Source organism: Aspergillus saccharolyticus, assembly GCF_003184585.1.
Source record: "Aspergillus saccharolyticus JOP 1030-1 unplaced genomic scaffold BP01scaffold_14, whole genome shotgun sequence".
NCBI lineage: Eukaryota > Fungi > Ascomycota > Eurotiomycetes > Eurotiales > Aspergillaceae > Aspergillus > Aspergillus saccharolyticus.
Genome location: NW_020290624.1, coordinates 599,808 through 614,605, shown reverse-complemented (window position 1 = coordinate 614,605; position 14,798 = coordinate 599,808). Strand labels below are relative to the sequence as shown.

The following is a 14,798-nucleotide window of genomic DNA, read 5'->3' as shown; positions in this document are numbered from 1 at the left end:
GACTACTCTGTGGTAGTGCGATAAAATTTGTTGGAGTAGATATAGGTTTCAAAATAATACTACACTATCCTGGGGATGGATGATTCCATTCACTGCTGGATGCGGGGCACGTGCACGGGCGTTTCTCTCAGTCAGCGGAAAACCGCCGCCCAATTCGGCCATATCTTCCCCCAATCACGAACAAATCAAGACTGACTGCAAGAGAAACAAACAATCGCAGTCACTACCTGAATGTTCGTTCTATACCTCCAACATCCCCTTAGTGCAGTGCTCATTGCCCCCCTCATTTGTGTGATGCTTCCGTTCTGATGACCTGAGCTGTTTCGCCGCGCAGAGATTCCCCTCCAACCGCGTCACCATCTGATTCCCGCACGCCGCCGGCTGCTTCCACCCCACCATCATGCCGCCTTACTCGACGCTGCAGAAGCAACAAATAGCGCAGTTTATCAATTTCACGCAGGCAAAGGATACAGCCGCTGCAAAGGTATCTCTGATCTTCTTTTTCTGTGTCTTCTATGGTTGATCGAGGTGGTTCGATCTCACCCCCCGCTTTTGTTTGGCATCACGTGCGTGGATGAGGCTAATCGTGGGTATAGTTCCTGAAAGCAGCAAGATGGGATCTTGAAGAAGCGATTAATACGTAGGTGCATGATTCCTCGTTTGACCTGTCAGAGAAAGGTCTTGGTTTTATCTTATGACTGCGACTGGGCACCTTCTTCTATCTGGCTCATGCTAGGCCGGGGTCCGTTTGTTTGGCTTGTTTCCGGAGCCAGTTTGACGTCCTGCATCAACCTCAGCCTGAGTCGAAGTCAATCGACCGCGCGTCCCTAATTGGCTTCGAGAGTGGCAGCTCATCGCGAGGGTTCATTGTGTGCAATGGCCAGTTGAGTTCAGCTTCATCGTCATGCCCGGAGGACCACAGAGCCTGTACGGATATCAGAACAGCCTCAGATGGCTTTACCTGCAGCCAAGCCAATGGATTTGCGCATGTTCTACATCATCAATCCGCATACCCTCTGTCGCCCGCCCCAGCCAGCACGCCAGCCTAAACCATGAAAACAACGAACCCCGGCCTAGCACCGCCCCAAAAGCTCACCTCAATCTCCATACACCATCACCGAACCAAATCCCCCAAATTGCGACTAATCACTGAACCAGATACTTCCAAAGCCCCTCCGGCGCCGGAGGCAGCACCAATGCCATCAACAAAATCTTCGACAGCTACAGAGGTGCGCCGCGACTTACCCTTCACCCTCCCATTTTCCCCGTCTACCAGACTAAAAAAAAAAATTCGCCAGACTCCCCCGACGACAACCCCGACGGCATCGGCATCGAAGGCGTCATGCGCTACCTAGGCGACATCTCCGTCCAACTGGACGAAGTAACCTGCCTCGCGATTGCCGAGCTCGTCAAGTCCCCCTCAATGGGCGAATTTACGCGCGAGGGATTTCTGACCGGATGGCGAGCTGTAGGGTAAGCCAGTCCCCGCTCCCAGGACCTCAGGACCCCAGCTCGGTTACCCTTTCCGCACCCCTTCCCTTTTTTTTTTTTTAGAGAAACATCAAAAGCGAAAGAAGGAAAAGAAACCCTTTTTTATTGACAAAATGGGCAGCGCCGAAACCCTCCCTAAAATGACCACCCACGCGGCCGAACTCCGCGCGCGCCTCCCGATCCAACCGGACCTCTTCCGGCGGGTATACCGGTACACCTTCCTGCTGTGCCGGATGCAAGGGCAACGCAACCTGCAGTTCGAGATCGCGGCGGAGCAGTGGCGGCTGTTCTTCACACCGGACAACGGCGGGGTGGCGTGGAACACGCCGACGACGCCGTGGCTGGACTGGTGGATTGAGTTCCTTGAGGGGAAGGGCAAGCGGCCGGTCAACAAGGATCTGTGGGAGCAGGTGGAGGTGTTTATGCGGAAGACGGGGGAGGATGAGGGGATGGGGTGGTGGAGTGCGGACGGGGCGTGGCCGGGGCTGATTGATGAGTTTGTGGAGTTTGTGGGGGGGAAGAGGGGTGGGAATGGGAATGAGATGGAGGTGGAGTAGTAGATTACTTACGCAGTCGTCCAACCAACTTCTTATATTGTTTGACTGGGAAAAGGTGAGGGAGCTGGTACTGACTGTACGTGAGGGTGAATGGATGGTTCTCTTTCCTTTTACGACAAAGGGGTGTAGGGGTGTAGTTGACTACTTCTAAGCTTAGTGTGAATCGCAGTATCCTTGCATATACTTCAAAATGGCTATACTAGTCAATATGTGTTCATCATAGCTAGACACTTGAACAGTCGTCACAAGCCATGGAAAGGCATGTCAATTAAACATATCACATTGCGCATAGGGAGGGTTAGGTCGTGGCAAGAGCCTGCTGGCCGTACTCTTCTCAATCGTCATGGGTATATTGGCCGCCTTGCCCGGATCGACCAGCGATGGTCAGAGGTCCACATATCATATTTACAGTATCTACCGGTAGTCACCCTTGTCGTACTCGCTGCCGGGACCACGACGCTGGTCGTAACGCTGTCGCACCGTCAGAACTACTGGAATCATGCACCAGACACCAATGCTTGCTCACCTTCCGGAGCGCCTCGAGACGCTTCTTCTTCGTGTGTGTGTTGACGTAGGTGCCGATGACGAACCCAACGATGTTGAAGAACGGCACCCAGGTGTGCTCGGGCAGGAACTTCTGCGCGAACGCCAGCGCAATGGGCGAGGTCACCCAGCTGACCTTCATGACGGGCATGAACCCAGCCCGGACGGTGGCGCGGACCTGGTGGATGGTGCGCGCGCCGGCAATGATGGCCATGCTGGTCAGATACACGGCGTTTTGGATGGGGGAGACCTGTGGCGAATCGAGTTTAGCGAAGTCAGCGACCGGACATCCGGGGCCACATTGCGGGCGCACGTACGAGCAAATTGCTAGCCAAGATCTGCAGCACCTTAGCCTTCAGGCTGGTGCGCCCCGCGAACACCTTTTGAAGGATGCCGATCAGGAAATGGCCCAGCGGGGCACTGATGAACATGCCGTACAGGGCCATCTTGGGTACGCGGGGGCTGAGGTAGTGGCCATGCTTGCTGACATCGTGTGCGATCCAGGAGGCGAGGATCTCCTGCAGACCCGACAGCACACCCGACGTCAACATCTTGGTGCGCAGCGGGTTCTGCTGCAGTTGGCGGAGGTAGAGCTACATGTCGGCCGAGAGAGAGAGGGAGAGTCAGTCAGCGTCGGGGACTTGTGGGAGATGTCAACACCACGACTAACGTACAGTGAGATAACCCCCGCCTGTCAGTCGCTCGCCGACTTTGTGCACCAATTCTTTTGTGTCTTTCCGCAGGGAGGTGACGGCCTCATCTTGGAATTTGGCGGACATGGTTGCTGATGGTTGAAGGGATAGAGATTAGGCGCGCGATCTAGATGGGTGGATGAGCGATCGGAGATCCGAGATAAAGATGGCGGCAATGGCGGAAAGGTGAATTGACACTAGACAGTCTGAGCGGAAGAGGTGCGTTAGAGAGAGTGATCCAAGACCGCAATGGAGATAAGGAGGAGGGAAGATTGCGGATGGAGTGAGGTGCGGTGAGTGAGGGAGGGAGGAGGAAGTGGATAAGTTTGGGGGGAAGGAAGGGCTCGGATGGGCGTCCCGCGCGCAACAAAAAGGGACGGACCAGGGGTGGGTTTGTTTATCGGCTGAGGTGGAGGAAGAGGGAGGCTGGAGTACGGAGGAGTAGTAGTTACGGCAGTTAGTAGTGAGGTTAACTTACAATTTAGGTACCAAGTAACTACCGAGGTTCAACCACCACAATTGACTGGAACCAACACACTCCACACAATTGAGAAGTAGTATGCAATTAGGTGAACACCCACGGCAGAAAGCACGGAGATGATGAAGACCCTGGATTTGAAGAGAGAGGAATATAGGAATAAACCACGGATCCAAAGCTGGGGATGAGAGACGGAAAGAAAAGAGAGAGAGAGAGAGAAAAGGAAGAGGGCGAAGTCGGAAGTTGGGGGGAAGGAGAGAGAGTCGGCAAATGGTGTCTATTTCCGCGTCACTTCATTTCGTCGGCCGCCATCCCCTCGTCGGTCACCTCCGACCACCGCTCCCTCTGTCAGATTCAAGTCTTTCTATCCTTCTACACTACTCTAAACAACTGTTGTATATTTCTCTTGATACACTTCCCTTTCATGTTCAAATCATGTCAGCCAAAGGAGTACCCAGCTGAAGACTGTCTCCGAGCTCGCATCCTCGGATTCAGATCCCAGGCGCATTGATAGGCAAACAAGCTCGGAAAACCCGGCCTATTTCGGAGAAGGGCAACTACTACAGTGCTGTGCACTTTGAGCATGCGAGGAATCACCAGAGCTGCTTGCTCTTTAAATTGACATCTGTACTCATCCCTGTTACCTAGAAATAAAGCTCCTCGCTGATGAAACTACAGGTAGATATAGCTTAGCAATCTTAGTCCAATACCAAGGGTTCTATAATGACTTCGATCATGAGACCAGAGATGCAGTCCAACTCCTTTGTAACATTATCCATGGCCAGGGTATTCGTTCAATAGTGCATGTCACTGCACTTCTGTACCGGTGGTATCGATGACTTAGGGCTAAGTTGTCTGCCCCATGTGAATCGTTGCCCGTGCTGCGCTTTTCTAGGTGCTGCGCTGCCTCTTTGGCGATAGCCCACCACAACGACATCATACTGGTGATAATGAAACGAACAGTGACCTCTACTTATCTCAACGTAACGTTACGCGCACAAAGATGTTTTTCACTCAGCAACACGAAGGTGTGCTGGGATTTTGTTATTTTGTTGTTGTGATATCTCCTACCTCCCTTCTTCCTCCGTGTTTTCTCTGTCTATGCAATCTATCCTTTGCCATCCAAGCTTCTCATCCACCGGATAGTCATCATTTCTTTGGCTGTTTAAGATCACGTATTCTCAATCCTGTTTCTAGAGTCTGACCTCCCCTTCACTGAAAGAGACTGCAGGAGTGATTTGTCTGTTCCGTCAAGACACACCTGCTTTTTGGCCATTCTTTGAAGCTATTTGTGAAGTTACAACTTCGGTCAAGATGACTACTGCTCCTTCAGAACCAGCCCAGCCGTCCCAGCCTGATCCATCCCTCGAAGACACTTGGTAAGAACCAAACCCGAGACAGCGCTCTGTAGCAACTAAACAAGCGCGACTAACACTGTGCATAGCAGCCATGAACCAAACGAGCATGACTCCGAGCAGCTCGAGCTTGCCTCAGTTGTAGAGCTTAGCCCTGTTGCAGTGCCTGAGCCATCGGAGCTTATCGAGACCGACCCTCTTCAGGCTACGGGGCCATGGAACTTGACTGATTTTGAGAGAAGCCTGCAGTCTGCAGGACCTGCCACAAGTCGCACTGGGTATGGTCCCGCCCTAGCAAGCTTTCGTCTCTGGAACCGAGCAGACAAACTAACCATACATCAAATTCAGGACACTCGTGACAATCGCGTATCAATGTCCGGCACCCAGTCATAAACGCGCCGACGACACAGATGGCTCCGATGAGATGACCTTCGCCAGAAGGCTTCTTGCCCGTGTTGACGTGGAGAGAGAGCCTCTCTTCTCGGGTCCGGTCAATCACGAAGCACTGGAGCTGCCGTGGGAGAGACGCTCCTGTACGCATGGCCGAATGATACGAACGCCTGTAATTGACGAGTATGAAGTGTGTGATACCTGTGGAAGGAGACCGCCGATGGGTTGGCTGTACCAATGTGACATGGACCAGCCTGACCTCACTGCCCCAAGCGCCTCAGACGAGCAGATCTTGAATCTCTGGGTGGCTGCCGATGTTATTGCTGGAAAATATACTCCCGCTCAGACAGATATACTCATGAACCAGAAGCACAGTGTGTTCCGCCGAGCTCAGGAGGATGTAGTCATGTACAACCAGAGTGCCATAGTGGCTGTTGGTCACTTGCCGCTGGTCATTGAGAGCGATGAACAGGATCAAAGCACTGACTCTGACGATAATCCCCACGTTCAGCAGATTGAGGACGTCCAGCAGGACTATTACTCGGATCCTCATGATGCTTCTTACGAGCTTTCTCACGATGCTTTTCTTCCTGCTTCTTATCATGCTTCTCACAATGCTTCTCGCACTACGTCTCGCGCTACTCACTCGGCAGGAAGTCCGGAACAGGGCCAGTATGGTTACAGTGATGGTGATCGTACCAGACAGGTCGAGCACATCGAGTACGTTCAGCATGCAGATGAGCGAGGTAGTCCGCCGGATACACTTCCCTCCTCTGAAGCTGATGCGTCTGATACTTCCTCTGTCCCACCCCTATATGGAATGCCTAATTGCAGCCATCGCGCGTGCCATTGTTGTGTTCCTCAGTACATGGAGCGGGCGTGGCAAAATATGAGTGCAATCTGCCTGCCTAGATTCCCCGTCCGGCGTGCCTTGGACCTCTGCAATCGAGATACCGCGAGAGCAGAGACGGTGCGTAACCTGGGCACGCGACCCAGTCCCGTTCCGACTCCCCTTCCAACTCCGCGCTACTATGCGGATGAGACACGCAGCCCTAGGCCCGCGACTACTACCTACCGTGGCTTGACATCCAGTCCGTCGACGTCCTACCTGCCATCTTATCTGTCAAGAGCATCCCATTCGACTTCTTCGGAGTCTCCTGCGTTGACAATCACCAGTCCCGCAGCACAATCGACAGTGCATCTACCTTCGTACCTTACGACCTCGTCGACTACGATCCATTCTCCCAACGATGCAGCAACAGCAGCTCGTCCTGAAGGCACCTCCACTTCGACCGTCCCTACGTACCCTCAAGACGAGAACAGCACTGCCTCGCATCCATTCACCCATCTGCCGCCGTATTCCTCAACAACTGCGAGCCATGGCCATGCATCCTCATCCACCAACGTTCTTCCATCCTACCCAATCCGCTCCCCCACCGACGAACCCCACAGTCCTGTCGTTTACCCTTCCGATGCAGAGTTCTATCCGCCCGCCGGAAGCCGATTGCAGCAGTCATCGCGCCCGCTCCCGCCTCTCCCATCCACTTCTGGTGGCGAGGAGCTCCCCTCAGCTTTGGGCAGTTCACGCAACTCTTCGACTTCAAGTCTGGTGTCTGATTCCCCCGGCTCACGTGGGCATATGAGACACAGACGCACCGCATCCGTTCGTTCCATTCCGTCTGAGTTCATCGCACCGCCTTCGCTTGAGGATGTGAAAATCCTGCAGGAGTACAAATTGTGGCGTTGGCGCCGGAAGAAAGGATATCGGTCGTCTACGGGACTTCATCTCTTTAGTGGGTGGATGCCGGTTATACATGAGGAGGACGAGGAGGATGTTGAGGATGTTGAGGATGATAAGGGGAAAGAGAATGCTGGAGAAGATGCTGTTGAAGGCGGGGGTGAAAACGAAGAAGATGAGGATCCCGCCAGTAAGAGAAGCAAAGACAAAGGTAAGGGAAAATTGGAGCGAGTTGAGCCGGGAGATGAGTGTTATGAAGGCGAAGGCAACTCTTACTCGGATGATTCTGATCTTGAAATCTAATGACCAAAGGAGCCTAGCGCGCTTGGGAGTGTCTCCGATGAGATGACTTGTAAGTAACCTGGATTTACACTGTGGTACACTCTTGGTTGGATCTCTGGTTGCCGATATGTGAACAAGGTGGTGTGGGTGGGGGTAATTGGTGACATTTCACATGTAAGGGTATTGAGATAGTCGGTGGACTGCAGTTAATTTGACTCTGGATGGAAGAAAGGTCGAAGTTGTTGTTTAGCAGACTGAAGAGATACTCAGTACATAGTCAGTGATAATTGAGATGAAAGATACTGTACTGATCAAGTGTGTATCATTTATTATCTAGTGGGGACCCGCTAATCAGGGTGGATGCAGATGAGGAACAACTACTTAGTAAGAACTCAACTAACCCGCGGTTCAACTGATCGACTCATGGCATTCCGAGTCAATTCCGAGCCTCGGTCCGCGCGCCGAGCACCGACGGTTAATCAGATGCAGATGACCGTCGGCTCTATATCATTGCTCATCTTCCCCGCGTTGCTTGCTGGTGACAACGGTCGCAGGTTCTACAAGAAACTATCCAGACACTATGGCCGACCTTGCACCGGTTCCCGAGTCCTCTGCGAGTTTCGACGCAGCGTCACAGCAAGATGAGGGGAAATCGCCGACAGACCCAACGCGGGGATCTTCCACTGCACCATCGCAACCACAACCGCAACCACAACCACAACCCAAGTCCCTCCTCCACACTCGCCGTCAGCTGCTGGCAGCCCTGCGAGCAACAGATACCACCATCGAGCGACTGGACAAGTACGACCCCCTCCTCTCTTCGCTTGCCCCTTAACCTACATGAAAACTAATACATCAGAATAGACTCACCACCACAGCAGCCGGCACCGAACGCGTCCTCGCCGTCACAGGCTACCTCTCGCACGCCCTGCACCACCTCCTCGCCTCCGCCCCTTGGATAGCCGTCCAAACCCGCCTCAGCCTCCTCGCCCGTCTCCGACATCACCGCCTGCACCCCACCTCCAAAGCCCCCAGCGTACCCGCCAGCGCACCTCCAACACCCACCCCCACACCCCCCATCCCCGGAAAGAAAGCGAAACCCCCCCTCCTCGCCCTCTCCTCCCTGATGTCCGAAACCCGCTACACCCTCCGTCTCCTCGGCCTCCTCCCCCTCTGGACCTGGGGCGCCGCCACCCTGCGCAACCCCCCGAAAGACCGCACCCTCTATGTTTTGACCATGCTGCAGGTGGCGGTGAATATCATCTACCAGGTTTTGGAGAACGTCAGTTTTCTGGCGGCCAAGGGAGTGGTCAGTCGGAAGTGGATCGCGCGGTGGGGCGGTATCGTGCAGTGGGATTTGTGGAGTACGAGGGCGTGGTTCGGGCATATCTTTTTGCAGTTCTTTGTCTTGATTAGGGAGTGGGTATTGATGCGGAGGAGAAACCGATTGAGGAGGGAGATGAAGCAAGTGGATCTTGCTGGGAAGGAGGGGGTGGAGGCTCAGGGTGTCCCTGGACAGAAAGAGGAGGAGGCTGATGCTCGGGAGATCCGCGCGTGGAGAAAGAGTCTCGTGAATAATGTCTGCTGGGCGCCGTTGTGTCTGCACTGGTGCTTCGAAGAAGGGATTGGGTTTCCGGAGCATTTGACGGGGTTGGTGAGTTTTATGGCGGGGGCGTGGGAGTTTTGGGATTCGTGGGGGAGGACTAAGTCTTGACTCTTCTGAGATTGTGGTGAAGATGGAAGGGGTGGGCGGAGGGGTAGAGGGTATATACCAGACCTTGTGAGATTCTATGCGTAGATTTAGAACACTTGGATAGAGCTTATGGTTTGATTGCTCGGATCGATGCACTGGATAAGCGTTGATTTGTTGTGCTAGATGCTTAAATACAGGATCCAAGCTAACAAGACCAAATACATACCCAATTGCTGGAGCTGTGCTCAGCTGCGTGGCCCGGAGGCGGATAGTCCTTTTTTTGTGGTGTTGCAATTTGCGCATTACCAGAATCGTCATTATTTATCATTAGTCGTTTCATCTGTGTCATTATCATAGCATGGGTATCTTCGCGATGCAAGTCGAGCCGTAGGAATAGGGTAAGGGATCGTGAATGCGAGGTCGAATTTCGAGACGTTGTTGAGTTCAGATCCAAGTTAAAGCCTGAGCATACAAAGTGTCGAGAGACTGGTCTTCAAAGGACGCATCCTCAAGGAGGACCAACATCGCGTCGCGGGTCTGGTATGCATAGTCCTGCTCCCCAGGGATACGGTCAATGGAGAAGTGGAAATGGTCGCGACACTCGCCGCTGAAGTACCGTCTACCACAATGCTGGTAGTCAGAGAACCGATATTCAAGGGGGATGGTCTCCTCGGACTCGAGCTCGCCGGGACGTCTCTATACATTCATGTTAGAACCTCACCAAGACAGCCACACCCCCAGACACTTACAAATGTATCATATGACGGCCTCCGAAGGAACATGTCGACCGCCCAGACTGGCAGCCCCTTCCAACGCATCGTCTCCAGACTGTCGGTCCAGAGGAACGTCTCCACCGTCAACGCCTGCGTCACCCCCACCCAGCGGTCGCGCAGTCCAGGCCCCTCCTCAATGAATTCGGCCTCGACCACGATTTCGAACTGCCCCATGCCGATCCGCTCGGAGCGGTACATGGCAACGGCCGCCTCGTGCTCCACCGCGAACACCAACATCCCGTGCACGACGTCGCGCTCGTTGCCTGTAAACACCATGAACGGGTCGCCGTTGACAACCTGCTCGTACAGCCGGTACCCGATCGCCCTGGCGGGCTGCATTCTGCGGGCTATTGGCATGCTGTCCACTTCATCGCAGAAGGCCCGCACCACAGTCGGCAGCTTCAGATACCCGTAGACGAAGATTGTGTGCTTATCGGCATCGGCTAGGAGCCTGTACATCTGGCTCAGTTTGAGTTAATTATGATATGCCACCTTGTAGTTCTCCGGATACCACTCGAAGCATTCCATCGTGGTGGCACCACGGCGGCGTCCCATGAACTTTTGGGAGGACGCCAGCGAAGGATAAAGATATGTTACCGGCGGTTGGTGGAGAGGTGAGGCGAGGGTGGGTGACGGAAACATCATCGTGTTATTGAGCAACCTCATGATCAAGTCCATGAGCATGCTTGATTGTTGTGAGGTAGACCGCATAGCTCTAGGCAGCGCTCTCACGGTGTGCGCTGAGGTGAAGTCAGGTTGAGGCTATACTCTAAGACTCTGGCTGCGCATTCACCTCACCACGTGACTGAGCTCTGGATAGGTCTAAGCCATGAGGATTCATTGTCAGAATTCTATGAATAGATTAGCCAGAATACGTGTGTTAGTGAAGATGATTCACTTGCTGTCTTGTCCTCTCACTCACTAACTTGTGGCGTTTGCGTGGCAATGCAGCCATCCTTTGTTTGTCATGAGATGGTTTCCAGTCATGTTGAGAGTACTGTACACAGAAAGCGCCTGCATACAAGCACTAGGAAGGTGCATAATTTCCTTCAATTGTTAGAAAGAAGTAGTGTGTTCAACAAAGCCTCATGTCATGTTGATGTGTATATGATATTGCTGCCTGAGGCACCGACACAGCCGTGCTGGCAAGAGCCAAGAGGCAAAGTTTGAAAATAAGGCCAGATCGATACTGCTTCAGGCACTAAAACCCTGGACTCATTGACTGCTAGGCTACTAGTTCGAACCGTTTCCCCAGCTTATCAAGCACCCAGCTATTGAGGCCGATCATAGAACTCAGTCACAAATTGTGGATACGACTGGCTTCCATGCGGTTCTTCCCCAGGCGGTGGCGGCGGGCATGCGAAAATCAGTAGGCGGTGGAGGCGCTGCAAAAACAGCTTAAGTCATCAGTTTCCCGCCAGGCCCTGGCGCTATCGTCACCTCTTAACCCGGAAGCTCTTCTGCCAACGTACTGTCTCACTTCCCATCCATCCTCCCTCCCTCTTCCCCCATCCCACTCCACCACACCTTCTGCTCTATCACCTTTCATCTCTCCCTCCAAATTGCGCCATCTCTCAGACATATCTTACTGTCTGTCGAGATTTCATTCTACCCCCCCATCTTTTCTTTTCCTTCCACTGCCACATTGCCGGTTGCCGAACTCGCCTAAACCGGTACGGCAACAGTTCCTGCTACCTTCCGAGTGACTACCCTGCTTTACGCGCCTTTCTTCAGACTCCATCATCAACATGAGCGCAGAGCCAGACCACACCCACGACAAGAAGAGGGTTAACCTCAAGTAAGTTTCCATCCATGAGGATCCCAGCTGGCCCCCGCTTGCTAATGCATCATCCCAGTGACCCCTCGGGCGCCGAGAAGAAAGAGGTAAAGACTTTGCCATCGGACACGCAGGTACCTGGATGGCAATACTGACGTCTTTCGTTGCAGGAGCTCGACACTTCTACTGCTATTCTCAAGAAGAAGAAGAAGCCCAACTCTCTGATGTAAGTGTCTGCGTCATCGTCCCGTCGATGGGGACCGAGGTACTGACCGACTGTGTTTGTCTAGTGTCACCGATTCCGTTAACGATGACAACTCCGTCATTGCCCTCTCCAACAACACGATGGAGACCCTCCAACTCTTCCGCGGTGACACCGTTCTCGTGAAGGGCAAGAAGCGCAAGGACACGGTTCTGATTGTCTTGGCGGACGATGATCTTGATGACGGCAGCGCTCGCATCAACCGTGTTGTAAGACACAACCTCCGTGTTAAGCACGGCGACATGATCACTGTCCACCCCTGCCCCGACATCAAATATGTAAGTTGGATCGATCTGAAACCGGTCTTTACTGAATGGAGCTAACCGCGGTTGGTGTCATAGGCCAAGCGTATTGCCGTCCTCCCCATTGCCGACACTGTTGAGGGCCTCACTGGCTCCCTCTTCGATGTCTACCTTGCCCCCTACTTCCGCGAAGCCTACAGACCCGTCAGACAGGGAGACCTGTTCACAGTACGAGGAGGTATGCGACAGGTGGAGTTCAAGGTTGTTGAGGTCGATCCCCCAGAGTACGGTATCGTGGCCCAGGACACGATCATCCACTGCGAGGGCGAGCCCATCCAGCGTGAAGACGAGGAGGGCAACCTCAATGAGGTCGGTTACGATGACATTGGTGGCTGCCGCAAGCAGATGGCTCAGATCCGTGAGTTGGTCGAACTGCCTCTGCGCCATCCCCAGCTCTTCAAGTCCATCGGTATCAAGCCCCCTCGTGGTATCCTCATGTACGGTCCCCCCGGTACCGGCAAGACCTTGATGGCTCGTGCTGTTGCCAACGAGACTGGTGCTTTCTTCTTCCTGATCAACGGTCCCGAGATCATGTCCAAGATGGCTGGTGAGTCCGAGTCCAACTTGCGCAAAGCTTTCGAGGAGGCCGAGAAGAACTCCCCGGCCATCATCTTCATCGATGAAATCGATTCCATCGCCCCTAAGCGTGAGAAGACCAACGGAGAGGTCGAGCGTCGTGTTGTCTCCCAGCTCTTGACCCTCATGGACGGTATGAAGGCCCGCTCGAACGTCGTCGTCATGGCCGCCACCAACCGCCCCAACTCCATCGACCCTGCCCTTCGTCGTTTCGGCCGTTTCGATCGTGAAGTCGACATTGGTATCCCCGACCCCACCGGCCGTCTCGAGATTCTGTCCATCCACACCAAGAACATGAAGCTGGGTGATGATGTTGACTTGGAGACGATCGCTGCCGAGACCCACGGTTATGTCGGTTCCGATCTTGCTTCTCTGTGCTCCGAGGCTGCCATGCAGCAGATCCGTGAGAAGATGGACCTGATTGACTTGGATGAGGACACCATCGATGCCGAGGTTCTCGACTCCCTGGGTGTCACCATGGAGAACTTCCGTTACGCTCTTGGTGTCTCCAACCCCTCCGCGCTGCGCGAGGTTGCTGTCGTCGAGGTTCCCAACGTCCGTTGGGAGGATATTGGTGGTCTCGAGGAGGTCAAGCGCGAGCTTATCGAGAGCGTCCAGTACCCTGTGGACCACCCCGAGAAGTTCCAGAAGTTCGGTCTCTCGCCTTCTCGTGGTGTGCTGTTCTACGGTCCTCCTGGTACTGGTAAGACCATGCTTGCCAAGGCCGTGGCTAACGAGTGCGCTGCCAACTTCATCTCTGTCAAGGGTCCGGAGTTGCTGAGCATGTGGTTCGGTGAGTCCGAGAGCAACATCCGTGATATCTTCGACAAGGCTCGTGCCGCCGCCCCTTGCGTCGTCTTCCTCGACGAGTTGGATTCTATTGCCAAGTCCCGTGGTGGATCTGTTGGTGATGCTGGCGGTGCTTCCGACCGTGTTGTCAACCAGCTCCTGACTGGTAGGTTTTCCCGTTATTGTTTCAATGGTTCATAGCTAACTTGTCTCAGAAATGGATGGTATGACCTCCAAGAAGAACGTCTTCGTCATTGGTGCCACGAACAGACCCGAGCAGCTGGACGCTGCTCTGGTCCGTCCCGGTCGTCTGGATACCCTGGTCTACGTTCCTCTGCCCGACCAGGCCTCCCGTGAGAGCATCCTCAAGGCCCAGCTCCGCAAGACGCCCGTTGCTCCCGATGTCGACATCGCTTTCATCGCCAGCAAGACCCACGGCTTCTCCGGTGCCGATCTTGGTTTCGTGACTCAGCGTGCTGTTAAGCTTGCTATCAAGCAGTCGATCAGCGCCGACATCGACCGCATGAAGCAGCGCGAGGCCCAGGGTGAGGACGTCAAGATGGATGATGAGGAGCTGGAGGAGGAGGACCCGGTGCCCGAGCTGACTCGTGCTCACTTTGAGGAGGCGATGAAGTCGGCCAGAAAGTCGGTCAGCGATGTGGAGATCCGCCGCTACGAGGCTTTCGCGCAGAGCTTGAAGAACTCTGGCGGCAGCACCTTCTTCCGCTTCCCCTCGTCGGGCGAGGTGGCGGACAACAACACTTTTGGCGAAGCCGGCAATGATGACAGCCTCTACGACTAAACTGTATTTTCATGTTCTGTTTCTACGCACTAAGTTAGATAAGCGGGGTGAGCCTCGACTCAAACACGTTGGTTGACTTTTGTTATTATTTTCTCTCTGGTGCTAAGATAGCTGTGATCTAATAGCCTATGAATTCGGGTGTGGTAGATATTGCGTGTGTGCAAAATCATGAAGTAGTAAGATTGGTATCTAATATGCAATGCCCACCCTAAACACCAGATGGAACCCAAGACAACGCCGGATGAGGATAGCAAAACCGAAAGTCCATGATCCCGTCGACAACACCCACCCAAAGTAA

The 14,798-nt window shown here is 53.8% G+C and overlaps 5 protein-coding genes across 5 annotated transcripts; 3 read left to right on the top strand and 2 right to left on the bottom strand.

The window, feature by feature from the left end:
- Positions 1-175: 175 nt before the first annotated feature.
- Positions 176-2,048, top strand: BP01DRAFT_415835 (DCN1 family protein; the record flags this gene model as incomplete). The annotated part of the gene is made up of 6 exons (XM_025579169.1): positions 176-233; positions 335-484; positions 597-640; positions 1,159-1,229; positions 1,299-1,473; positions 1,613-2,048. Exons 2-6 carry the CDS (start codon positions 401-403, stop codon positions 2,046-2,048), a joined length of 810 nt encoding a protein of 269 aa, XP_025431593.1. The 5' UTR covers positions 176-233; positions 335-400.
- A 157-nt stretch (positions 2,049-2,205) lies between these two features.
- Positions 2,206-3,661, bottom strand: BP01DRAFT_356655 (Mpv17/PMP22 family protein). Its single transcript, XM_025575005.1, has 4 exons — positions 3,266-3,661; positions 2,909-3,184; positions 2,575-2,841; positions 2,206-2,519 (listed from the first exon to the last, which is right to left on the bottom strand). Exons 1-4 carry the CDS (start codon positions 3,368-3,370, stop codon positions 2,463-2,465), a joined length of 705 nt encoding a protein of 234 aa, XP_025431592.1. The 5' UTR covers positions 3,371-3,661; the 3' UTR covers positions 2,206-2,462.
- A 4,340-nt stretch (positions 3,662-8,001) lies between these two features.
- Positions 8,002-9,429, top strand: BP01DRAFT_415833 (uncharacterized protein). The gene is made up of 3 exons (XM_025579168.1): positions 8,002-8,327; positions 8,391-8,562; positions 8,617-9,429. The coding sequence occupies exons 1-3, from the start codon at positions 8,107-8,109 to the stop codon at positions 9,238-9,240; spliced, it is 1,017 nt and encodes a 338-aa protein (XP_025431591.1). The 5' UTR covers positions 8,002-8,106; the 3' UTR covers positions 9,241-9,429.
- Positions 9,430-9,663: 234 nt separating this feature from the next.
- On the bottom strand, positions 9,664-10,676 carry BP01DRAFT_382627 (uncharacterized protein; the record flags this gene model as incomplete). The annotated part of the gene is made up of 3 exons (XM_025577383.1): positions 9,664-9,915; positions 9,969-10,443; positions 10,504-10,676. The coding sequence occupies 3 exons, from the start codon at positions 10,674-10,676 to the stop codon at positions 9,664-9,666; spliced, it is 900 nt and encodes a 299-aa protein (XP_025431590.1).
- A 1,003-nt stretch (positions 10,677-11,679) lies between these two features.
- cdc48 (AAA family ATPase CDC48) lies at positions 11,680-14,668 on the top strand. The gene is made up of 6 exons (XM_025575004.1): positions 11,680-11,790; positions 11,849-11,876; positions 11,940-11,995; positions 12,060-12,309; positions 12,373-13,864; positions 13,914-14,668. Exons 1-6 carry the CDS (start codon positions 11,741-11,743, stop codon positions 14,498-14,500), a joined length of 2,463 nt encoding a protein of 820 aa, XP_025431589.1. The 5' UTR covers positions 11,680-11,740; the 3' UTR covers positions 14,501-14,668.
- The last annotated feature ends 130 nt before the right edge of the window (positions 14,669-14,798 follow it).